This window comes from Lepus europaeus, chromosome 14 (genome assembly GCF_033115175.1).
Source record: "Lepus europaeus isolate LE1 chromosome 14, mLepTim1.pri, whole genome shotgun sequence".
NCBI lineage: Eukaryota > Metazoa > Chordata > Mammalia > Lagomorpha > Leporidae > Lepus > Lepus europaeus.
Genome location: NC_084840.1, coordinates 24,969,599 through 24,996,137, shown reverse-complemented (window position 1 = coordinate 24,996,137; position 26,539 = coordinate 24,969,599). Strand labels below are relative to the sequence as shown.

The following is a 26,539-nucleotide window of genomic DNA, read 5'->3' as shown; positions in this document are numbered from 1 at the left end:
ATTAAAAACTCATTGCACCCTGCAGCCTTTTCTTCGTACGTACGTTACAGTAAGAGATCCTTCATGGCACGTGTTTGATGAATCTGTCCACTATGGATTGAAAAAATGCCATGGCATGGTCCCCCTCCCACCATCTACTTTCACCTCTTGGAAGGGTTGAATGACTGGCTTTGCCACTGTTAGGAGCCCACGACCAAAATGTTTGTAAAGGCAGAAAGACGACTCAAGTGTGTTGGACCAGGGTGTGGCACACAGGCTCTCCCTAGGTTTTATACCGAAACAAAAGACTCTTTACCCATAGCTGGGATTTGAGGAACACTAGGCATTACATCTAAAATAGTATTTCTTTTTAAAATAAACTCTATGAGTATCATTCTCACCAATTTGTATCCTCTCCCATCACAACCCTATCTTCATAATAATTATATACAGGAGCCTTGATCAGGTTGCCTGTTTGATATCTATTCTCTACTTGATAGCAAAAATATAAGCAGAGTCCAATGTTTTGTTTTTGTTTTTTTGACAGGCATAGTTAGACAGAGAGAGAGAGAAACAGAGAGAAAGGTCTTCCTTTGCCGTTGGTTCACTCCCCAAATGGCTGCTTCGGCCAGCATGCTGCGCTGATCCGAAGCCAGGAGCCAGGTGCTTCCCCTGGTCTCCCATGGGGTGCAGGGCCCAAGCACTTGGGCCATCCTCCACTGCCTTTCCGGGCCACAGCAGAGAGCTGGCCTGGAAGAGGGGCAACCAGAACAGAATCTGGCGCCCCGACCGGGACTAGAACCCGGGGTACTGGCACCACAGGCAGAGGATTAGCCAAGTGAGCCGCAGCGCTGGCCATCAGAGTCCAAAGTTGTAAAACAAGTGAGTCTCCAAGTCTTTGCAGCCCATGCTCACTAATTACAATATCTCTAAGTCCAGCCATGGGCATCTCTTTCACTTAGATAGCTGAGCAGATCTAAATGAATAATGACTTTTTCCTTCCATAATCTTCTATCAAGTTCTCCTGAAATCCAGAAGGTGAAAAAAAAAAATGAACGGGCAATAATTTGTCAATGGGTATGAAAACCTAGATCACAACCCAACATATACAGGTATAGGGAATAGGAACAGAGACCAGAGGGCCATGGATGGGGATGGCGTTCTGTAGATTGCATAGCATACCAGAGGCAGCCGGGAAGAATCTGGAGTGACTCCAAGGCAGAGCTAAACATATAAAGACTCTAGGCCTTTTGTAAACCAACACACAGACACTGTAGTGAAGATGACAAAGCCAGGTCAATGGAGCCAGTCCTCCAGCAACTGCAACCCGAGGCCCATTGTTCAGCCAGCCACTCCCTGAGGCTGTCTGCGATGGCGCCCTGTCTTCAGGAACACCTGCTGCTTTGAACATGAAAGGTACCTTCCAGGTCCTCTAGTTCAGCAACTCTTAACCCATCAGTGGTCCACATCTGTGTTCCAAAAATTAAGTCCTTCTCCCATTCCCAAAATGATACCAGCTTCAAAGAGAGAGAGAGATCTTATTTTTAAAAAAATTATATCACAAATAAACACCAACATTTAAAATTGTATGTATTTCAAAGAAAATTCACCACATTTAATAGGAACACTAAGAAAAGTACCATATGGACATCGTACCACAACCTTGTTATTTTGAACATAAATGCATTCAAGGGCTGACACGCAGTATGAGGGGACCTCAAAGAGTTTGTGGCCAAAATGGAATTAAAAGATAAGTTCATTCTGGTGTGAGAAATTCTGAGATGCATGCAGTTTTTTCATGATACACATTTTCCATGAGCTTTTTGAAGACCACATACAGGCACAAACAGCAAACACCAAGCCAGGGAGTATTTCTGTAAAGCTGTTTCTTTCCAATTAGTTAGTAGCACTCACTTTTTCATCAAGAAACTGCTTCATTTAGAAACTCCTTCAGTTTTAAGTTAAAAACCAGTGGCCATATATATGTCTTCGCTTCATGTTGTGCTTACGTGTTTAGCGACTTCTAGCCTGCCTAGGATCTGTTAGCCCTCCAAAGGGAATTTGTTCTATTTCAGTCACTTACATGAGTAAAAACAACAAAAATCAACTAGGAGAACTAACAGATTTGTTTTTCATAACAGCATATAAAGTTATATTAAAAATCATGTAATTCTACAGAATGCCTTAATAGCACACAACTATCTCACATATAACATTTCCTATTGGCAAAACAAAACTTATACTCCATTTATCTACAGAAAGAATTTATCTAAGCTCATTACCCAGACCACACTCGAGCCAATGTCAAAGAGAACAGAAGAAAAAAGTGTAAACTGCTCTCACAAGCCCATATATTGTACAAAACACATAGACACGGATTGGAAGTGAGAACCTACCACCAGCAGCTCTATCTGGCAAATGACCAGAGATAAAGGAAAGATCCAGAGCTACAGCGAACAAGAAAGACTATGAGAGGACACTTCAGGCATGCTCAACTTATTTAGGGACAAAATAGTCTCACATAGCCCCTTAAGATTTCCATTGTATTGTTTCATAGTAAAAAATCACTGCTGTTCATATTCATGATCTCAAGATTCGCTGGTAATTAACCATGAGTGCAAACAATATCAACAATAGAGCTTCTTTTTAAAACATTTTTATTTATATTAAACACAGACAGAAACAGAAATTGGCTCTCCGACCCACTGGTTCACTCCCCAAACGCCCATGACAGCATTCACCAATAGAAATTGTGGTAGTCAGTTTCCAAGATGGCCCCCAATGATCCCCAACTCCTGGCAGTTATACCCTTGGGGTACCCTCTCACTAGGGATCCGTGGGACTAACAGTACAGAGAAGACAATCACAGCAGAAGATTAGGCCTTTCACCCCAACTCCAGACTTTGGAGGGTTAATTCTATGTACCAACCTGCCTAGGTCATGACACCAGTTGCTTAGTCAAAATGAATATATAGACACCCCCCCACACACACACGAGAGCACATGTATCTTATTCTGATTCTCTGAAGAACTCCAACATGAGACCAAGATGTATCCCTACTCTTTAAGCATCTCGACTTGAATGTCCAAAAGAAGTTGGAAATACAGCACTCTAGAAGGCGATGTAAAGAAAATCAGCATTCCAGCTACACTGGAATCGAGGTACTCAATGATCCTTTCAGTCACTGGTGTTCTATGAGCCGTAAGCGCACTTGTAGAAAAATGAGCATGCATTTTTCATTCCACAAGTAAGAAGCAAGAAAGAATTACGTAAGAGTTGGAGCCCAGTGGCCTCCTCAAACATCAGATCCAAAAAGGCTGATGCAACATTGGAATACACCCGCCACCCTAATAGGAAGACAGAAACCACAGCCTGGAGTGGATTCAACGGTCACTCGCTCTTCTCTTCCTGTGCAATGCATTGCTGCAACATAGCAGACTGTCTCTAATAAAAAATGACATCCCTGATTTTGAGCTGAACCTGGCCTTTAAACCCCATCTTAAACAATTCAAGGTAAACATGCCCTTCTATATTTCAACTATTTCTATACCCAAAGATGGCTCCTATAATCTCCTCTTACCCATGCCTTATTTTAAAAAATACCTCATTTCGCAGTTGAGTACCTTTCCAGACCCCTAGCCATTCCTACTACATTAAACTCACTCGACTTTGGTAACGCGTCTCAAATCACTGATTCATCTGTGCATTTATGACCACACAGTAGATAGGTAGTAGACCTACAGAAATGACCAAGATATAACCCTTCTCTTATGGGAGCCAAGGGAGTAAGAAAGTATTCATTGGAAGAGACAAGTCAACAGAACATTACTGTACCGCGTGGTAAATGACGGAACTAGGATGAACTGGAGCTGCAGGGGCCTGTAAGACGAGCAGTGTGGTGCCAGGTAGGACGAAGCTCTGAAGATTAGGAAAGCACCGTCCAGAGGGTGCAGTAGTGTGGAGAATGCCAAGTGGACAAGTGTAGGTGATATTCCAGAAAGACAAAACAGCTTCTAAGAACTAAGTAGAGACAAAAGGACGACGTATCACCCATACAGTGAATGGAGGACATATAACTGGGGGCAAAGGTATATGGGGCAGAGGCAAACTGAGCAGAATGCAAACAACCATAGAAATGGTGCATGCGTTGGGTGTTTAATGTCCGTTAGAAGCCACTTAGTCCTGGTGCGTGCATTGGGCGTTTAACGTGTGCTGGAATCCACTTGGTCCTCACAGCAACACTGACTGACTCATCATTATCCACACTTTCAGATGAAGCAGCTGAGCCCCAAAGAGAAAGAACCTACCTAGGGGTTCTCAGCTGGAAACCAGGGGGCAAAGTCCTCAGGCTGGAGACAGGGTCCCCAAGTTCTAGCAGTCACCACTGCTTGCCTCTCCCCACCTCTCTGCATTTGCTTGCACATCGTAAAGGAGGTGGTGGTTCATTCCGTAGGACCCAGGAGCCACGAAACAGACTTTAGCAGGAGGTGACTGCGTAGAGACTTGTCTTCTAGAAAATTCCACTCTGGCTGCAGTGAAGGCACAGAGGGGTCGGGGTCAGACAGAAGAGGTCAGTTCTGAGAGATGGTGGTGGTCCTGCAGAGCTTGGCATCAAAGAACTGAATCAGCAAGCTGTACCTGGTGTGGACCATGGCCCCAGCAGCTTGGTGGCACACAAAGAAACCACTGCCCACTTGCCATTTCTGCCCACCTTCAATCGAGGACCACATACAGAACCTCACGAGAGCAGAGCCTTTGGGCAGGGTATGAGAGGCAGCTGTGTAACCAAGATGCCTAAACCCTGATGGGCTCTCTCCAACTTCTCCATAAGGAACTTTGTACCCATGCTCTTTCCAATGTTTCATTTTTGTCTTCTGGTGGGGAAAAAAATTATCCTTGGAATTTCATGTTTTAAGTATTTTTCCAAATCAAAAGTCAAAATCTCAACTTTGGAATGTTTTTCTTGATAGGTAGAAGTGTCCATCAACTTTTCCTACGACTGAGTTTATACATGATAAACATTAAGAGATGACACCCAGGTTAAACACCCCAGGCCTCAATTTCAAGTTCTAGAACAAAGTCACCCTCAGGTCAGCGGTCCCCGTTTCCTGGCCTTTGTGAGAACATCAGTTTTGACTAACAGTGTCTCCAGAGGGTCACTGCCTGCAGACACACAGGGATTTCAAACCGGGAAGGTTCCCAAGGTATTGGATTTAGCCAGAAAACCACTGCTTGGGTCAACAACACTTAGGTTTCATTTCTGAACATCAATTTTTTAAAGATTTATATATTTATTTGAAAGTCAAAGTTACACAGAGAAAGGAGAAGCAGAGAGAGAAAGAGAGTGGTCTTCTGTCCGCTGGCTAACTCCCCAAATGGCCGCAACAGCAGGAGCTGCGCTGATCCAAAGCCAGGAGCTTCCTCTGGATCTTCCCACGCAGGTGCAGGCCCAAGGACCTGGGCCATCCTCCACTGCTCTCCCAGGCCACGGCAGAGAGTTGGATTGGAAGTAGAGCAGCTGGGAGTTGAACCAGGGGCCAAGAGAACCAGTGGGACTTTACCACTAGGCCACAGCGCCCGCCCCATCTGAACGTCGTTATCATGTCCAGATGGGCTCTGCCTTAGGGAATTCTCCTGGGAACCACGTCTAAGAGTGGGTATTCCCACTCTCACAGCAATGCGTGCTCCTTGTTTCTAGCAGAGACCTACTAGCGGCTCAAGCTTTTCTGCAGTGCTCAGAGATGCCTTTTCTTTCCGTGGAACTTGCTAATGCCAGCGCACTTCCGATTTCCCAAGTTTCTTTCTCGTCCCTTTTCTAGACCCCGCCTGGTGCTCACCCCACTCAGGCCAGATGTAACTTGAAATCTTTTCCAGTCCATAAGCCAGGAGGATCCCGGACTCCTGCACGGCCACCAGAAAACAAAGCTCAGATGCCAATCATGGGCTCGCTTAGAAGCCTCAGAACATTCCAGATACACCACAGACTTTCTAGAGTAGCTTTTACCCAGACGGGCTCGCAAGGTTCTTTGCTTTCAAAGATCAGCAGTTGGAAGGGGCTCTCTACTAGGATGTGGGACACTTGCTGAGGATCATGCCCCTGTAGACAAGCCCACTCGGTTAATTCAAAACAATCATGAGTGATGGGGCCGGTGTTATGGCACAGAGGGTAAAGCTATTGCCCTCCACACCGCCATCCCATATGGGTGCTGGTTCGTGTCCCAGCTGCTCCACTTCCAATCCAGCTCTCTGATAATGGCCTGGGAAAGGCAGTGGAAGGCAGCCCCCAAGTAGTTGCCTGCCCCCCCGATGTGGGAGACCCAGATGAGGCTGCTGGCTCCACCCTGGCTCAGCCCCGACTGTTGCAGCCATCTGGGAGTGAACCAGTGGATGGAAGCTCTCTCTCACTGGCTGTCCCTCCCTCTCTGAGTTTCAAATAAATGGTTGAATCTTTAAAAACAAAAAACTCACGAGTGACATCATGAGCTTCACAAAACACTGGCTCAACAGAGCTAGATGAGGAGGGGAAGTGACATGGGAGCACCCAGAATTCTCCCGAGCGCCTCTCTGATCATGGCAGGCATCCCAGAGGTTGTGTTCCGGTACGAAAGCTCCTGGGTTTTCCCGGATCTGCAAACAGCACCCATGAGGGAAGCCTGGCCTCCCACTGCAGCCTGACAAGCTCCAAGTGAGAAAGGCTCACACAGGAGCCGAGAGTCACCAGGAGGACACCAAATGCCCCACAGAGGCCTCGGTCAAGGGGAACTGGCAAACTACTTGGGGGAGGCCGAGAGCAGAGTTACAGACCCAAGTTGAGGAACACTTTCTAGGATCTCCAAACCGGGTCTCCTTCTCTTTTTTTTTTATTTGACAGAGTTAGACAGTGAGAAACAGAAAGGTCTTCCTTCTGTTGGTTCACCCCCTAAATGGCCGCTATGGCCGGAACTACTCCAATCTGAAGCCAGGAGCCAGGTGCTTCCTCTTGGTCTCCCATGCGGGTGCAGGGCCCAAGCACTTGGGCCATCCTCCACTGCACTCCCGGGCCACAACAGTGCTGGACTGGAAGAGGAGCAGCCAGGACTAGAACCCGGTGCCCACATGGGATGCCGGCACCGCAGGCAGAGGATTAACCAAGTGAGCCACGGCGCCGGCCCCTGCTTCTCTCTCATGCAGGCCTTAGCAGTGCCTACTCCACAGTCGCGTGTTTGATTATTCAAAAGAATTATGTAGTTCAACTGACAGGGCCTGAGACAGACCCCTCTGTGCCTCCTCCTAAAGAATTCCACCTTGCCCGCCTCTGCGGTCTCTCCAACTCTCCTCCCTCTGCGGTCTCTCCAACTCTCCAACTACCCCCAACTCCCCACGCTTAGCTCTTGAGGGCCAGCAGAAAACTAGTTGCCAACACAACTTTTGCACACCCTTCACATTTTAAAGAAATGATTTACACTGCATTTAAATGAAGTTGTACTAGATATAAGCAATATCAAAATAATGACTTTTTACCAAAGAGACTGAATCGGAAATGAACAAGTACAGGTGAAAAAAATGTATTACTTGGGAGTTTTTGATGAAGGGAATTTGTTGTAAAGCATTTAGCAAAGTACAGTTTCTGTTGTTTACCTTTTGGTATGGAAATTTCCTTTTTTTTTTTTAAGTTTGTTATTGAAAGAGTGACAGAGAGAGAGAGGGAGTGACAAAGAGAGAGAGAGAGAGAATCTTCCGTCCACTGGTTCACTCCCAAAATGGCCAACGCTGTGCCAGGCTGAAGCCAGGAGCCTGCAAATCCATTTGGGTCTCCTATGTGGGTGGCAAGGTCCTGTTGGGTTACCCAGATGCATTAGCAGAGAGAGCTGGATTGGAAGCAGAGCAGCTAGGACTCAAACCAGCACTCACATATGGGATGCTGACATTGCACGCAGAGACGTACCTCTGTAAATTTCCTTTTCCTCCTAAGCCAACCTTAGAATGGGATTCCCCCAGACCTCTATTTTGACTTCTTCACTCTGTCTGAACATTTGAGCTCCCATTCATTCACTTACACATTCACCCCTGAACACCTAACTAGGTGCCAGGCAGGGTTTTGGGGCTTGGCGTGCATGAGTGAACAAAACAAGTGACGTCCGCACTCTCACGGAGGCTCTGTTCCAACAGGCGGAGGCAGACAGTCGACAACACAAACCACAGGCAACTCAAGCACGCGGTGTTCTCCGGGAATGGTGAGTGCCACAGAGTAGGTTATGGGAACGCGTGGCAAATGATCTGCGATCTCACAGAGAATGGCCAGAGCCCATCTCTCTGAGGGTGAGGGCCGAGTCAAGACCTGGACGTCTGAGATGTGACTGTGCAGGGGACAGGCACACCAGGCAGAAGGCAGAGCCAGGTGACTCCCACAGGGTCCCTTCTGTGTGAGGAACTCCCACGCCGGTCAGCAAGTTCTCCAGGGAACACTGCTTCCTTCTACCCTTCTGGTTCCTTGGCTTGTCCACAAATTAAACTGCCAGAAGGCGTATTAACAGGAGCTCCATCACTTTAATTACACAATTTTTGCACAAAAAAAAGATATGTTTTCATTCCGTTTTTCTATGAGGTTTTTAAAGGGTGCCTGTCCATCATCCTGAGCTACAGGAAGCAGCAGGGGTGCAGGGCTCCTGGGAGTGGGAGGAGGTGAATTTGAGAGGGGGAGGGGAAGAAATGCATGGTGAATAAGGGTAAAAACCTTTGAGGTGACAGAGTGTTGCCCATTGGCTCTGGTCCTGCTGTAGGCACGTTTATTACCCACAAATTTCCTTTATAGATGTAGATTTCCTTGACAAAGGGAAAATGTATCCTTTATTTCAGGCACTTTATTTCAGAGGGGGAGGTGTTGTACATTTCCGGTGCTGCCAGGTTCTCAATTTCTTTGGCACAAAATAATCAACATGGCACTTTTCGAAGCAACAGGTCTCGAACCCCTTTCCCAAAGGCTCCAGCCCACTCTTAACAAGCCAGTCACCATCCGTCCCTCTCAGGGTCTCATCACACACAGGGAAGCACGCACACACTTCCTGGCTGTAAAACCAACTCGCAGGAGAACAGCACTCTGGATAACCACCAAGCTCTTCTGCCCAGATCTCCCCTGGCCCTCAACAGGACGCCCCTAAACACTATTCTCTGGAATCCAGGAAGGAACTCACCAGAACGATGGAGGGCTCTGCAGGAGACCTGGTGTACCTCTTTCCATTGCTAAAAAGCCCTCTTGATTGTTTTCATTATTTTAGTTTGGGGCATGGTCTCCCTAACCTCTGCCCTCTCCTACCTGCTACCCCCGATTCTCACCCCAGTTCTGCTGCTATCCTACAGGAGCTGACCCTCAGGCCTGTACAGCCACACAGACACAAGGCAGAACAGCCCCCTTCCCTCCCATCCTCTCCCAACATCGACCCTCTGCACCAAGATCTGGCCTTCTTGGGAATGAATTTCGGAAAGAAAAAAATAAATAAGCAAATCACATCATCAGTATGAATGAAGCACCACCAGGGAAAAGAATTTAAAGTCCTGGGAAGGCTCCGTGTTCACGGTGACTGGGGACTTCATTATCCCTCCCTCTCACACTGGCTGCAGGAATATTTTCTTCCTCTTGTTGAAGAGAGCAGAGGCAGCTTCCAAAGCCAGGGCATAATGAGCAAACCCAGCTTCCTTAGGCCAGCAGCCCTGCAGGCTTTGATGACACAGGGGAGGGCGCTCACCGTTTCCCAGAAGGGAACCAAGAGGCATGATGGGAGGGTGACGGTGACTCCTGACTCTTGAGTTTCCGGAGCCTTCTGAGTTGCTAAGTGTACCAACCACAGCAACAGGACAAGGCGTGAACTGAAAAAACTGCCGACAACCCCCCTAAAGCGAGCCACCTCAGAAGTGGGCCTAGGTACAGAACACACAGCTCCTCCCCACCCTGAAGGTCTCTAGCTGTCCACGTCCTGGGCCAGTCCTGCCCTGGTCTGACAGGGGAAAAGCATCCAGTCTCCAGGTAACGGTGCTAACTGCTAGTAATGTGCACAGCACTGCAACATCTCCAGAACAACCCTTCAGAACGAGGAGAGAAGAAAGGAGAAGCCGACTGGAGTAGGCTTCGTTATGGACCAGCGTTAGCGTAACGTTATCCTAGGAGGAACTCAAACATATGCCATTCAACAGCCTGTGAGAGAAATTCACTTCCCTCATTGTGAGAATACTTCATGTCTCCGTGTGATAGCACAAATGTACTGACATCTTGATTATACTTTTATCACGAAGGGTAACCGGAGGGCTAAGAGATTACTCAAGCAGAAAACCCATGAAAAGTGCCTAAGTTGATGGGTAAGACAAATGTGAGAAGAGTAATTCAAGCATGCAAATTTCCTACCTTAATTTTCAGAATTAAAGAAGTTTAAAGCTGAAGAGAGGATCTTCAAGATCCTAACTGTGTTCCCTCTTTAAGCATTAAAGCAAACTGGGGCCCAATATGATAGCTTATCAAATGCCCTCTGGAAAGACAAGGCCACACGGGGTAGGCTCAGTTTGAGATCCCACGGCCCACAGGGACCTGGGACCCGAAGAGCCACTGGTAGAGGGGGCCCATGTGTCAGTTCTGCTGGCGCCTCCGTGGAGACAACAGGCCCTGTCCCCGAGCAGCTGGGAAGACACGGGGAGGGCCACAGCTCCAACCAGGGCAGATGGGCTAACACCAGCACAGCCTGACCTGGAGTCCTAACAGAGGCCTTGCCCTCCGAGGGGTCAGACTGCGGGATGGGCGCTGCCTAGCCGGGAGGGAGGTGGTCCTGCAGTAAAGACCGCAGGGGCTTTATTCTCATTCCCATCTAGGTCCTGGGTCTGCCCCTGCAGAGGTGGACACCTGGCCTCTATGTCCTTTCTCCTTTTTAGTTCATATGCTCACGTGGTCTCTCGTCTCTCTTGTTCCAATAACTGCCTGACACGATGCAAGATACTAAGGTTAGAGTTGGACTGGGTGAGGAGGAAGAAGATCCCATACCTGATCTTACCGGCTCTGCACAGAGCCAACCACCACCTTGTGCTTATGTGTGGATACCGCAGGGACCAGCGATGAAAGGTTTGGCTGGGCCAGGTTTGTAAACATGAGGCGTCTTTCTCAGACACTAGCTGGGCCATCCAAGGACACTGACGGTGGGTGGATGAGGTCCCACCAGCTAAGACCAGGACAACCTGAGCACCAAAAAATTAAGTCCACTGATGAGTTATAAGCCACCAAAAAACACAAAGTGGTGCATCAACAGAGCTAACAAACAGATCAGAAATTTCAGAATCCACAGACCTTTTATATAACATATCTTATGCCGAGTTTGGCAGAAATAAATAAAATTAGCCCTGCCCCTGAAGATGAGCTGCCAGTCACCACAATCCTATTTTGCCTCCGGGCTTCACTTCTTAACTAACTTTTATTTTTTTTCCCCTGAATTCTAAATCAGAGCTTTCTCAACAGAGCTTTTGCTCTGCAGCAAAAATGGATTTCTCCTTATATTAAAGAAAGATTTATAGGATAGACATGGATTTATATTTACATTCTTCTACCTTGGTTGCTGGGCCTTTAATCCCTTTCCAACTCAACTCTCAGAAACACAATACGTTAGGAGATACACAGTACATATATTAAAAATAATGAGCTGCCCACGGCTGACTTCGGTCCAAAGCTTAGTTCATTTCCAAAATAAAAATACATCAGACAATAGCACCTTTTCCACTTTGTACTGTAGGCATTATTTATTTAGAACGTGGCTATTAAACACAATCAGAAACTGAACCATTTTCCATACTACCCTTCCTTACCCCACAAGCATACAAGATGGATGTGTGTGCAAGCATACATACACACACACACACAGCCTAAAGCTTGAGGAAAAAAAGATAGCTTAAGATATGCAGGGTGGGTAAGACATTGTGGTACAGCAGGTTAAGCCTCCGCCTGGAACACGAGTATCCCATATGGGCGCCAGTTTGAGTCCCGCTGCTCTACCTCTCAGCCAGCTCCCTGCTAATGTGTCCTGCACCCACGTGGGAGACTCAGAATAAGCTCCTGACTTCCTACTGGCCCAGCCCAGGCCACTGTGGCCATTTGGAGAGTGAACCAGCAGATGGAAGATCTTTCTCCCTCTGCCTCTCTCAAATAAAAAACTAATAAATATTTTTTAAAAGCTAGGGAGAGCCCCACATCATAAATGAGGCACAAGCAGGTGAGCAGGGAGAGATGGGTTAGGATGCCCCAGTGGCTCAGAGAAGTGTGCTCTCAAAACAAATGCAGACATCACTGAAATACTGCATTTTGTGGCCTCTCTGGCTAATCTTGCCAACCACTAATGTGTTTTGATTCTTTACATTTAATCGCCTGCTATTTGAACAGTCCCCATGCTCTCCTCATGGCAACAGAAATAAAGGCTTGGGGACTTGGGGCCAAAATCACAAAAGACAGACTCCCAGGGGCCCTGGGGCCACTGCAGCAGAAGACGGTGCTGTTGGAATGCATTCGTCACGTTTCCCGGGGGTGAACCTACAAGAGGTGCATTCGTGTCGGGAAGTGTGGGTAAAAATTCACCGCATTCACAGGCCCAGTGTCTCCAAGCACAAAAGAACCTACGCTTACGCAGCACAGGATCTCTGGAAAGCAACCTCTGGCTTTGATTCCAAGACGGAAGCCGGGATCTGCCTGAGCGCAGCAGGAAATGAGAAGGGAGTGATGAAAGCTACTGTCATCAACAGAGTACACCTTTTAAGCAGCGAGAAATTCATTTAATAAATCGATTGAAGCCTGAAATCTAATTAAATCTAAAAAGAGGTATCAACCCGAGACGCTAATAAGTTCACGCTCAAATTGTACACACGGATGCTCTGCCACGCACGCCTCTAATAACGCATCACCTTACGTATTTTCTGGATTCATTAAAGGGGCACGGCAACGTGACAGCAATCATTTCTGCACTTGACTTTGGATCCAAAGGCCGCCCCATGGCAACCTGGTCAGCCACATCCCCCACCCCAGTCAAGGCGAATGAGATATGCGTGCCAAGGGCTGCAGCACGATTATACAAAGCCAAGTCACAGCTCAGGAAGGAAACACAAGGCCTTTGATGCAGACAATGAGGCGGGCATTCTGTCTAATTACCGGCACCCTATGCTTAAACAACCCGAACGTGCAAGACTCACAATGCACAAGGCCGGATGGCTTTGTGGAAACTGACACTTCAATCATTTCAATCTCCAGCAGCAACCCATCTTCAGACGGGCACCGACAGCACTGGGCCCGGCCGTCAGACCGCTCAGCTCACCCTCACACTGCACAAGGGCAGCCAAGTCCCTGGAGCTGTGCTCCACCTGGGACCCAGGGCTGGTGTAGACATGGGTGAGGTTGGAGAGCTGTTTTTACAGTGGTGAGCAGATGACCGGGTCAAGGGTTGGCTCTGGATGACAGAAACACCCCTTACACTGCCTCAAGACAGTGCAATCCTGCCTCCCGCCTCAAATCCTGCCCATAACCTCCAACTCACTCAGACTAAAACTACAAGATGCATAGATGCATAGGGCTGGTCGAATCCCCTCTCCAGCCTCCGGCTCCTAGCCCTCTCCTCCTCACACCACACTCCCATGTTGGCCTCCTTGCTGTTCCTTGAGCGCTGTGAGCACACCTGCCCTGTGACTCACACGCTGTCTTCCAAGGCTTCATCACGTGTCACCTTCTCAGAGAGGCCCTCCCTGATCACCTGTGACCGTTCATTACTCACCAATTCTGTACCTGCAAATTCACCTGCTCACTACCATCTATGCAACTCCGAAATCAAAACTCAAAGTACTTCAAGGTCATTGACACACAAGCTCAGAGCAACAGAAAATATGAGTCGCTTGACCTTTTTTTCTTTTAAAGATTTATTTTATTTATTTGAAAGACAGAGTGACAAAGAGAAGTAGAGACAGAGAGATCCGTCTTCCATCCACTGGTTCACTCCCCAGATGTCCGCAACGGCCAGAGCTGTGCCGATCCGAGGCCAGGAGCCAGGAGCTTTTTCCGGGTCTCCCATGCGGATGCAGGGGCCCAAGGACTTGGGCCATCTTCTACTGTTTTCCCAGGCCATAGCAGAGAGCTGGATCGGAAGTGGAGTAGCCAGGGCTCGAACCAGTGCCCACATGGGATGCCGGCACTTCAGAGTACGGCTTTAACCCACTGCGCCACAGTGCCAGCCCCCCACCTGCCATATCGACAAACAAGGCACATTCTGCTTTCTTGCTTCAGAACTCTTACTACAAGCAAGAATCTTCCCCATCTACTTAGCTTCTCATTTTTTGCACTTTTGTGAAGATTTTGGTGATGTTGCTGTTTAAACAGTCCCTGAGCACAGTGGTGCTATTCTGCCTCATGTCCCAAGCACAAGAAGGCCGTGACACGCCTTGTGCAAGGAACACGAGTATCAGGCAAACGTCATTCAGGCATGAGTTCTGGCACTACCGGTCGTGAATTCAAAGTGAATGAACCGATAGTAAGTAATAAGTAGTTAAGATACAGTAAGTCAGGCGCCTTCAAACAGAACCACACAGTAAGGAAACTGCATATGGTAACTGGTTGATGGAAAGGTTGTGCCCAAAGCGTGGCAGGAACCTAACCCTGTATGTCCCAGAGGAGGAAGGGTACAGCATCCACCAATTCCATGCTGGCAGAGACCCTGTACACTGCACAGTGGAAACCTTCCCCCAAACTCCAATCCCCCTTCCTTCCTCCATTTTTTCACAGTATTTATTGCGTCCTACGGCACCAAATCAGTTATTTATGTTTACTGTTCTGTACGCCTCACCAGCTTGAGCATAAAGGCCCTGAGAACAGGTGCTTTTGCTTGCTCTGTTCCCTACTAAACCCAACACTCAGCACCATCAGTGCATAGGAAAGGCACCAAGTGCAAGTACCTGCTGAATCGGGGAATGGATCGAAGGTGATCGGACCAGAACGTCCCTGAAGCAGGGGTCTGGAGGAGTGTGTTCCTGGAGGGTGTCCCAAGCGCGTGTGCTCCAGCAAGCTAAGGAATGAAGTGGGGAAGATGGGTCTGGAGGAGCTATCAGAGGGAGGTAGGCCCAGCACTTCAGACGGAGGTGGAGGCTGGGTGCAGCACAATGAATGCAGCTGCAGCCCCTGAAGCTCCACCCGGGATAGTTTCCAGGTTTCAGGAGGCAGACCGCACCCAGGAAGGTGCAGGCCACCAAGTGGCACAAGCGGCAACGAGCTCTAAGCAGACAAACGGGGGTGCCAAGCCTTGGATTTCTAGTAATCCTGCAGACACACAGTCCCTGACGTTGTGTCCCCCGGAAAAAGCTTCACAGAACGGTCCATGTGAAAAGCAGACATCGTGGCCACAGGTCAGTGTCCGCCTGGCAGCTCTGGATTGGGGACTCAGCTTGCGCCCTGCAGCCTGGGTTCCGTAACACACAGGCCCGGGCTCTGCCAATCCCCACTCCCGCCACCTGCTACATGGGGGTGGGTGCAGTGCCAAATGAACTTCTCATATGCTATGCGGCTTATGTTTGAAGTCAGCTCACTACACACACACACATTCTCTCACTTTAACATCTACATAATTTGGTGACAGAACACAAACCTTTCTTAATTTATACACAAACGTTAAATAAATCCCCATCTCCATCACAGCAGCTAGGTTCATTAGCCCATGAACAGGTGGAGAAACTAAGGCCAAGAGAAGTCAAGATCCAGGTCACAGAACTAGTTAGAAGACATGGCTCTGAGACCTGGGGCTCCCAAGTTCATGCTACACTCTCTATGCTATGTCTCGACATAGCTCCCTCAAATGCCTTATAAGTAAATTGGTATGAAATATTACTCTGCTTTTCCAACAACTGTCAGTAGCAACATATAATTATTCAAATAAAATCACTTTTCATAAATTAGTGTAATTTATTTGTGTAGTGTCCATTGACTACAACATTTACATTTTCAAGGCATCAAAGTTTAAATTAATTTTTGCTAACACATTAAAGAAACTAACATTAAGGCATTGCTACTGAGAGATGACAGTGTAGTCCCAGCTTTTCCACTTACTTTGGGAAAATCATTGTAGCTCCTCTGGCTTTTATTTTTCTCATCAATAAAATGGGAATAATCAAGATAGGACCTTCCCCAATTAACCCACAGGACCAGCAAATGACACGACAGACATGGAAGTGGTGACAAATGACAAGCACAGCAGAGTCTAGCATGCTGGACAGGCCTGTCTCGGGACACACAGCTTGTTGGTAGTGATTACCTGAGGGCACAGACTCCCATATTCAGCTCAGCATCCCCAAGTCACTGGCTAGAACATAGAGGAGCTCAGTAAAAACGCCTTGAACAAAGAGAAAATGGTCTACCCATTCAGAGTTTCTCATGTCTGAAGAGTCTTTAAGTGAAAGACTAATGAGAATAACAGACTATTTGAGAGTCAAATATGACGTTGCAGAACGGCTTTGGACAAGAGGACTTGGCTCATTGCCATGCTGATCAAACTTGCCTCAACAGCTTCTTTGCTTCCCATGTCACTGTGCGCTTCCACCTACCGCTCAGTGGTCAGAGCACAGAGCCAACAGAACCTGGGTTTAGCCCCATGATGGTCAGTGGCATGGCCCAAGGACAGCTCCCATTCTGACGCTCCAGACAACCATTCCCAGTACCAGGAAAACATCTCCAGGTACTTCCCCTGCCACCAAAGGCCCCAAGTCTCCACCTAGCCTCATATTTGGAGGGGCAGCATGTCGGAGTCCCATGTGTGATAAACTCATACAAGAACAGTCTGCACAGATTTTTAAAGATTTATTTGAAAGGCAGAGCTACACAGCGAGAGACGGAGAGTCAGAAAGATTGATCTTCCATCCACTAGTTCACTTCCTCAAACAGCCAGAATAGCCAAGGCAGAGCCAAGAGCTTCTTCCCGGTCTCCCACATGGGTGCAGGGGCCCAGGCACTTGGGCCGTCCTCCACTGCTTTCCCAAGCACATTAGCAGGGAGCTGGATTATAAGTGTACCAGCCGGGACTAGAACCAGTGCCCACATGGGATGCCAGCATTGCAGGCAGTGGCTTAGCCTTTTGTCCACGACACTGTCCCCATGCACAGATTTCTTGAGGGTAGCTCCTGTGACTACAAGAATGTCCTTCCTACCTTCGTTGTGCTGGGACACCAGGCAGGCCTTGCAGTCAAGGTTCCACTCAGGACATGCGTTTATGAAGAAGGAGAAAATCACTCTCACTCCACCTCAATCCTTCCCTCTCCTCTGACCCTCAGCCTGAGCCCAGAACCTGAGGATACTAAGGACGTTCCCAGATCCAGAGAGCCAGTCCCTAACCTTCCTCATGTACCATTCCTAGAGCCAAGAATCACAGCTGTACTCTACAGGTAATTCACCTCCACTGAAGCCCACAGAGGTGCTGGCCAAGGAGGAGGAAGGTCACCAGGGTGACTGTTGGCAGGAGGGACGCAAGAAGAGACCCATTTCTACGGGGACACTAGGAGAAGCCCCTCCTCCTCTCTCCCGCAGGGCAGTTGAGTGTCTGGATTGCTGTTGTGGCAGGAGGGAGGTGACACAGACACAAGCCCACACACTATGCAGCCAATCAGTGACTCCTCAGCCCAGGGTGCACAGTGGCCAACCACTGCCCGGCTGCACCCTGCCCTTCAGAGGCCAGCGCCTAAGCCATGAGCATGCGCAGTGCCTCTGAGCCCACATCCTGTCGCACACACCCTCTCTGGACCTCAGGTAGGACGGCACCTCAGTGCCATCTCACTAGAAAAGACCATCGGATGGGCCGTGATGAATCCCAGCTCCTCACTCACTCGGCTGTGGGATTTCAGCAGACCGACTCAGCCATTCTCGGTCTCAGTTCCACCCCTTGTACAGTGGGGACAGCAACAATGCCAAGAGGGTTTTGTGAGGACTGAATAAACTGAATCGTGGCTCTTAGGACTGCTCTGGCGGCACGTGGGCACCACGTGTTTGCTGCTGCCGCTGGTGCTGATGCAGCGAATATTACGGTTATCGCTGTTGTCAGAGTCTGGGCTGCTCTGAGCACCTGTTTCAGAGGGGTTTCATGCCCAGCCTCACACCCAGGACCCCCTCCCCACCTCACTTCCTCTGAAAGAGATCAGGACGTCTTCTTTCAGCACCTCCTTCCAAAAAATCCTATCCCCAAACACAAACACCTCTCTCAAATCCAAGTCTGAGCTGAACCCCTTTTCCTCCTTTAAGTTCGTAACTTTCTTCCTCCTCCAAAATTTAAGAGTTGGCATGATGTCTGATACAATAACAACACCACACAGATGAGGAAGGCATTCATGCCTCATTCTAGATACCGACAAGGCAATTTCATTCTCAAGAAAACTGCAGGCAGACAGATTATGGTGGCACACACACATCCTAACACTCAAGGAGAAAAACGGGGAGACAGAGGGTGGAGTGTCAACACTGAGAGGATGCTGGGATATACCAAGAAGAATGCTAGCATACACCGAGGGATGCTAGGATACAGTAAGGACAATGTTACAATACACTGGGGAGGGTGCTGGGATACATTGGGGAGGGTGCTGGGACACACTGAGGAGGGTGCTGGGACACACTGGGAAGGGTGCTGGGATAAGCTAGAGAGGTGCTGGGACACACTGGGGAGGGTGCTGGGATACATTGGGGAGGGTGCTGGGATACACTGGGGAGGGTGCTGGAACACACTGGGGAGGGTGCTGGGACACACTGGGGAGGGTGCTGGGATACACTGGGGAGGATGCTGGGGTACACTGGGGAGGGTGCTGGGACACACTGGGGAGGGTGCTGGGGTACACTGGGGAGGGTGCTGGGACACACTGGGGAGGGTGCTGGGATACATTGGGGAGGGTGCTGGGATACACTGGGGAGGGTGCTGGGATACACTGAGGAGGATGCTGGGATACACTGAGGAGGATGCTGGGACACACTGGGGAGGGTGCTGGGACACACTGAGAGGGTGCTGGGACACACTGGGGAGGGTGCTGGGACACACTGGGGAGGGTGCTGGGATACACTGGGGAGGATGCTGGGGTACACTGGGGAGGGTGCTGGGACACACTGGGGAGGGTGCTGGGACACACTGGGGAGGGTGCTGGGACACACTGGGGAGGGTGCTGGGATACACTGGGGAGGATGCTGGGATACATTGGGGAGGGTGCTGGGATTTACTGGGGAGGGTGCTGGGATACACTGTTAGATAAGACCAATACTATTGCTGCCCGCAGAGACCTTACAGTCTGGCAGGCGTGAGCAAGCATGACTGTTGGCATGAAAGGCGTGGGGTGCTTCATATGAATGGGCTCCATTACAGTATCTCCATTCACAGAGAGGGAAACTCAGCCAGAGAGAGGTTACCAGCTAATAAGCAGTGGAGCCAGGATTCAGACCCAGGCATTCTGGCTTCAGAGCTGCGCTCTCAAACACTGCTCTGTTGACAGAGGACCAACGCCTCCAGAAGCCCTGGTGCTTCCTGCTTCAGACTATTTCTTAGCCTGAAAGCTTTCCATCTAAGACCTTCTCAGTGGCATAGAAACTGAAGTCTTCCTCCCAGGGAGAAAATAAATCCAGGAAGTGAGACATCACAATTGTTCACAAAAGTTGCCTCCTCTCGCTATTTCCTCTCTCTGTGATCTATGGTGGTAGATGCCTGGGGACAGAAGGAAGGGGATTTTAAAACATAAATGTCAGGAGAAGGAAAATGTTCTGAGTCTGCCAAGATGGGATCATGAGAGAGAAGGGCTGACCAAGACAGGACCCAAAAATGTGAGGCAAAACAAATGTCTATGAGCTGGAAACTGCATGCAGGGCCTCATTACTTAGTAACCGTGAAGATTCTGGGGACTCCCATGCTTCCATTTTGAAATCCACACCTGCCACACCTGTCACCTACTCCCTACCACTCCTTCCTTCAATCACTCAAGCTATAAGACTTTTCTTCTAGGAAATTAAAAACAAAGAAATGGTATAAGTTTTCCCCCCACATCAGTAATTGTGATTACTAGTTAATTCTGGGTGCCTGCCCTGTTGTATTCGTTCATTTTCTGTTGCTACAATAAACCTGAAGCTGAGTGCAAAGAGGTTTACTTAGCTTACAGTGCAGGAGGTTCAAGAACATGGCAACAGCAACTGCTGGTCTCGGGTGAGGGCCTTCTGGCTACATCACAAGGCAGAGGATATTAGAATGCACCAGAGGGAGTGATCATATTGTGAGATGTGACGCCACAGAGCCTCAGGGGGGGCTGGGCTCACTCTTCTTGTAAGAGTCCACTCTCATGGGAACTGATCAGGGTCCCAAGAGAACACTGATCCTTTACAAGGACAGCGCCCCCAGTGACCTCATCACCTTCCACTAGGCTCCATCTCTGAAAGTTTCCACCACTTCAATAACGCATGCTGGGGACCAAGCTTCAAGCACATGAACCTCTGGGGGACAAAACACAGCCAAAGCACAGCACCTGCCCTCAGTGCTTTAGGACATGATCTTGAGGCCTGCTCCACTCAATGCCTCAGAAAACTGAGCACGCAGAGGTTAACAACCTGCCCAGTTCCATGGGCCATGAGGGTGAGAGTACTCAGCACTGCGATACCTGTGGTCAACCCCATTCAACGTGGTTAAGCTAAGACCAACTCAGAAGTGGAGGGAACACAGACATCCTTCTGGGGACAAGGCTGCCCCAAGTCTTCAGCCAAGAAGCGAGGAAGTGGAGACAAAGTGACTGGAGGGTAGCGCCTGTGGCCTTTCCAACACAGTCCCCATCCCTCAATGGCATCTCTGGCACAGAGCTGGACTAGAGCCTGTCCCTCCTCAGTCTCATCGGTATCCCCTGAGGTCCCAACTCAGCCCATCAGTGGGCAGACCTCTCAGATTTCCAAGCCGCCTTCCCACCCCCCACACACAACCCACACAGAATAAGAAGCACCTACTGTTGGGGGATCCACTCTACATCAAGCTCCACCAATCTTCACATCCTTCCTGTGAGGCAAGCTCTATAACTACCCCCATCCTGGAGATGGAAAGATGGGCTCAGAGAGCTTATTTTCCCAAAGTCACACCACTAGCAAGCAACACACTGTCATAAAGCTGCTTCCCAAAATGTCAGCTTTTAGTAACAGCACCTGCTCGCCTTTTCTCCTTTGTTTTCATCTTCTCTTCACTTTCCCCTGACGATGTTGGTAGATACAGTGCATCTATCACCAACTCCATGCCTCCCAGCTGGCTCTACGACTGGGGGTTAAACGTGAGTCAGACAGGACCAGTGCTAAGCCAGTAGTATACAATGCAGGTTCGATCATCTACCAAATGCCTGACCAATGCTCCACCTTGGGATTTGAATTCTTCTATTGACCTAACAGCCCACTAAAAGCAGCAGCTCAGGCTCCTTGCCATCCCCAGCCTAACGATACTCCATACATTAAGGTCTAGCAACCACCAACAGCACCAAGATCCCTTTGGGATAAGCAATGATGCATGAGTTTGCCTGTGAAGACCTGAGAACATCATAATTCAAGAAATGCAGAGGGCAAGCTGTGCAAGATTCCTGAGATAATTGAAATTGACCCATAACTCACCAGCCACCATAAGAAATTCTATCACTTTGCTTCCAGAGCTAGAAATCAAATCAGGGGAACATGATCAGATTGCTAATTTGGAACCTCGGACATGCAATGTCATCTTTAATGACTCTTGGCAAAAGATGCTCATTACAGTTCTCAGCTCATCTAAATTAAAACACGAAACCTAAAAATTAAGCAGAACATTCTCAATTTCTCAGGTCCACACGACCACAGGAAAATCCTGCAAGTGGGAATACACATGCTCCTTAGGGTTTTGTTATGCCTGTAAATACCTGAGGAGGAATCATAAAAGGAAGAGCTGGGAGGGGAAAGAATGAGCAAATCTATTGGGTTCTAACTCTCAGGTTTGAGCCATGTGGTTGAAGAGCAATTGTTCATGGTCAATTTGGAATATCATCTCAGGGAAGATTATCTCTCTACTGATGGATGATTTCATCTGTTTTACGAAGTACAGCTCAGATGCCTCTGATACAGAGCAGGCTGCTGGCTTCAAGGCTTCTCTCAGTGCTAAACGGACCAAACTATGGAACCGTCAGTAAGGTGTTCAGGAGCAGAAGGTGTCTTAACACAGTGGGTTAAAAACTCATCTGTCGGCCAGCGCCGTGGCTCAACAGGCTAATCCTCCGCCTTGCGGCGCCGGCACACCGGGTTCTAGTTCTGGTCGGGGCACCGGATTCTGTCCCGGTTGCCCCTCTTCCAGGCCAGCTCTCTGCTGTGGCCCGAGAAGGCAGTGAGGATGGCCCAAGTGCTTGAGCCCATGGGAGACCTGCACCCCATGGGAGACCAGGAGAAGCACCTGGCTCCTGGCTTCGGATCAGTGCGGTGCGCCGGCAGCAGTGTGCCAGGCGCGGCGGCCATTGGAGGGTGAACCAACAGTAAAGGAAGACCTTTCTCTCTGTCTCTCTCTCTCACTGTCCACTCTGCCTGTCAAACAAAAACAAAAACAAAAACAAAAAACACCTCATCTGTCACCATCAGTTCTAACCCTCACTCTGTGTGGATTTCCTAGAAGTTCAAGGAGTCACTGCGCAAACTTCTGGGATTGTTTCTAAATCTCTCCCCTCTGCCTCTGTGCACCTAGTGCTTTGTGTCACTGCACAAATGGCTGCCATGGCCCAGCAGAATAATTTGCATCAGCACTTTCCCAGCTGATCAGGACTAAATTCCTCTCCAACCCAAATCCAGAAAGAGGGAATTATTCCCTGTCTGTGGCAAGACATCAAGAAACGGCTAAGCAATATTAACATAAAGTCATCTGTTGACAGAAATATCACAGTCAAAACTTACTTTCCCTTCACACGCATTCTCCAAATGAGAGGTTAGAGAATGGGGACTTGACCCCCGTCAGGGCTACGCACCGGATATGGAACACGAAGCATGGAGAAACTCCTGCTAGGAACAAAGGAGCATCTACAAAGCGTGCAGAGGGGAGACACAATTCGTATTCCTTTTCCAATTAAAACCTGCTTCCAAGCCTTACAGGGTGGACTGTCACGCAGAAAGAGTTCATCTCCATTCCTAAGTTCAACTACTTGACATGGAATGGTCCACTGTGAGTTGTGGATTCGTTCTGAGAGGAGGAGCACAGTGAGGGCAAGAGGCGCAGAGTCAACACACAGACCCCAGGAGGGAGTCGGGTGAAAGCGGGTCAGACTTGTTTATTTCAGTTGGTACAGCAGCTTATATAGCCGAGGCAGCCAATCCAGTCAAGGGGCAGTTTATGCCCTAACCAATCACAGCCTGTTGCCAGGCAGGCTCCATTGCCATGTGGTTTCCGAATCCATTCCTGAGTAACTGACGCTCACTTGCCAGCAGCCATCTTGGCATGACCTTCTCATTCCACCAACGGTGTACAAAGACCCCAGTGCTTCTAAGCATAAACAGAAAACTAGTAAACCCATCAAGAAGCTTGGACAAAACAAATATGCAGTGGAAAACCTACACCCATGCATGCTGGAAAAGTCAAGACAGGTCACTCCCCGGAAAGATGCTTCCATTATTTTAGCACGAGCCCAGGCAAGTGCCTCCCTTTGAAACCACGTCATTCCAAGAGGCCATCCCAGCGCTTCTTCCTCGAAGTAGCTTTCATTGTTACACTCATACTCACATCTGTCTTAAAACTAACTGGAAGGGAAAAGACAGCATTTCAACAACCCGGAACCTGGCAGACATGAGCTCTCCACCTGTGGTTTATGTAGAACTAAGGGTCTTCTTGGACTAAACACTAATTAAAATAAAGATGACCACTCTGAGTGTGAAATGCAGCCAACTATCTGAATGGCTTCTGGGGCCAGCATTATGGTTCAGTGGGTAAAGCCACTGCCTGTCATACTGACATCCCATAAGGCACCACTTCATGATGCTCCACTTCTTATCCAGCTCCCTGGTACTGGCTTGGGAAAAGCAGTGGAAGATGGCCCAGGGGCTTGGGCCCCTGCCACCCATGTGGGAGACCTGGAAGAAGCTCCTGGTTCCTGGCTTCAGCCTGGCCCAGCTCAGTCCATTGCAGCGGTCTGGGGGATGAACCAGCAGATGGAAGATTTCTCTTTTCTGTCACTCTTTCAAACAAAAAATAAATAAATCATTTAAAAAATAAAAATAAACTGCTTCTTGTGACAGCCAATGGGCTGGTATAATGGAAAAGGAGCCAGGAGCCTGAAGCCAACCTAACATGCTTGCCTGGGAGTTATAGTTTTCCACTAAGCCAACTAATACTACAGAATCCAGTTAGGAATATGTGCTTCCCAAGAAATCCATTAGCAAGAGTATCCACATGGTGGTGGCAGAGGAACCATACTAGTTCACAAAGCCTTGTGACATGCCCCATATCATGCTGGCTCCTGATCCATTAATTCAGAAAAATTACATTTATTAGAAGGTCAAATGTTGACAGAGTTAAATATGAAGTGCTCCCAGCCTTCTAGTTAGATGGAGCTCCTTTGCTAGCATTTTCCAAGCTTGCCATTCGAACAGGGCAACTCATGATATCCGATCAAGAAATTAAGGACAAATCTAAGCAATTACTTGGTGTTCCCTGCAATAACCTTTTGAAATGTCTAACCCCAAGAAGCAAAGCAGATACAAGATAGAGAGCCTTAGATGAATTCATCTTCTAAAATAAGTTACCAGGAAAAACCAGGATGTTGAATGCTACCCACCTGCTTCTGAATAGCTACGTTAAGCAGAACAATATTCTCTGAACTCTTCCCCTACCTATGTCGTGGATCTTCTAGCTCCAGGGATGAGATATAAGCCTGAATGAGCCAAATGATTACACGATTCTGAGCAGGGCAGGCCTAGCAGGAGGCATATGGGGGATGGGCGAGTATCTGTCCTCTAAAACATATGAGACGCCGAGTATCCCTTCTCTAAAACACTTGAGATCGGCAGTGTCTCGGATTTGGGCGTTTCCAGACTTGGGAATATTGGCACAGACCTTACTGGGTGAGCATTCCTAATCTGAAAATCCAGCATCTGTCATGTTCCGAAATCTGAAAAATCCCTGAAGCTGTATCACTTTTGAACTCAAAAATGTCAAGGGTGGGCCTCGCGGCACAGCAGGTTAAACCTCACTTGGGACGCCTGTGCCCATATCAGGGTGCCTGGGCACCGTACTTCTGAACCATCTTCCTGCTAATGCAGCCAGGAGGCAGCAGAAGATGGCCCAAGTAACTGGGTTTTTCTGCTACCCACATGGGAGATCTGGATGGAGTTCCTGGTTCCATCAGCCTGGCCAAGCCCTGGATGCTGTGTGTACTTGGAAAGTGAACCAACAGATGGAAGATTGATATCTCTCTTTCCTCCCTCCCTCCATTTCTACTTTAAGTAGAGAAAAATAAATATTTTTGAAGCTTTCAATTCAGATTTTAGACTTTCAGATTAGGCATACTCAACTTGTTCCTAGAAAGCAAAATTCCAGCAGGCACTAAGCTCCATTGCTGTGCCAGTGCCAGCCCTAAGTCTCTTACATTAGGGCTACAGCTACAAGAGCAGGCCTGCCACTTGTCACACACCAGAACACTAGTCCACCTGCAAACAATCAGGAAGGGTGGGGAGTGGAAGGGGGCTGAGGAATCTTTTGAAACAAGGATTCCAGGCCAATTATAAGTATATGGGACAAAATCAAGAATAGTAACAAAACCAAGAAAAAGAATATTTGTCCATGTGCACTGAGCATAGGAGTACGTAAGGTAAGAGCTAACATTCATCAAGTCTGCCATGTGCCAGCTGTTCTCAATGGAGATGGTACCACCATTACTAGTATTATTAGCACAGATATTAGCACAGCTGGTATTACTACCATTGAAGTAGAGATAAGAAAACTGGAACTTAGATTTAGTAAAGTGACCCAGATCTAAGAACTAGTGACCACACTGGCCTACACTACTATCCTCAATCAACATTTTTAAACACACAATCTCACCTATACAGATGTCATTTCCAAAGAGAGTAGAAAGCAGTAAAACCATCAATATACAGGAGCACACCTGAGTTAGTATGAAACCACTTTGCACATAACCCTGCATACGCTGCTGCACAGACTTGGCAAGCAATGTCCTGTGTCATCTCTTTCCATAGCCTGGTGGTAATTCTGAGAGGTGCAGTCAGCCTGTTGTGCCATTCTGTCGTCAGATGAAGAATTCAGAGGTCCAGATGAGTGCAGGGCTGTGATGGCTGGCGGCCAAGCTCTGTGAAGCCCACCAAGACAGAGCTCCTCCCACCAGACCCCCCACCAGGAGCCCACCGCGCCCGCGACTGACCTCCACATGCCCGTGAAGCTGAACATGGTGCTCACACAGCGAGGGAGGGGCGGTGGCGCGAGTCCATCCAGGCGCATGAGCAGAGCCGGAACGCCAAAGAGGACCAGGTACTTCACGTAGAAGAAGAGCACGTGGGCCAGCGCCAGTCCCCCTGGAAGACAAAGGCACCCGTGAGAGGCA

The 26,539-nt window shown here is 48.5% G+C and overlaps 1 protein-coding gene across 5 annotated transcripts in view; it reads right to left on the bottom strand.

Moving 5' to 3' along the window:
- Positions 1-26,539, bottom strand: part of HHAT (hedgehog acyltransferase) — a 310,399-nt gene that overhangs the window by 147,714 nt on the left and 136,146 nt on the right. For all 5 annotated transcript variants that reach the window (XM_062211312.1, XM_062211314.1, XM_062211315.1 and 2 more), the window contains one exon: positions 26,360-26,510. In XM_062211312.1, coding sequence (XP_062067296.1) covers positions 26,360-26,510 — 151 coding nt within the window. The remainder of the gene's footprint in view (positions 1-26,359; positions 26,511-26,539) is intronic.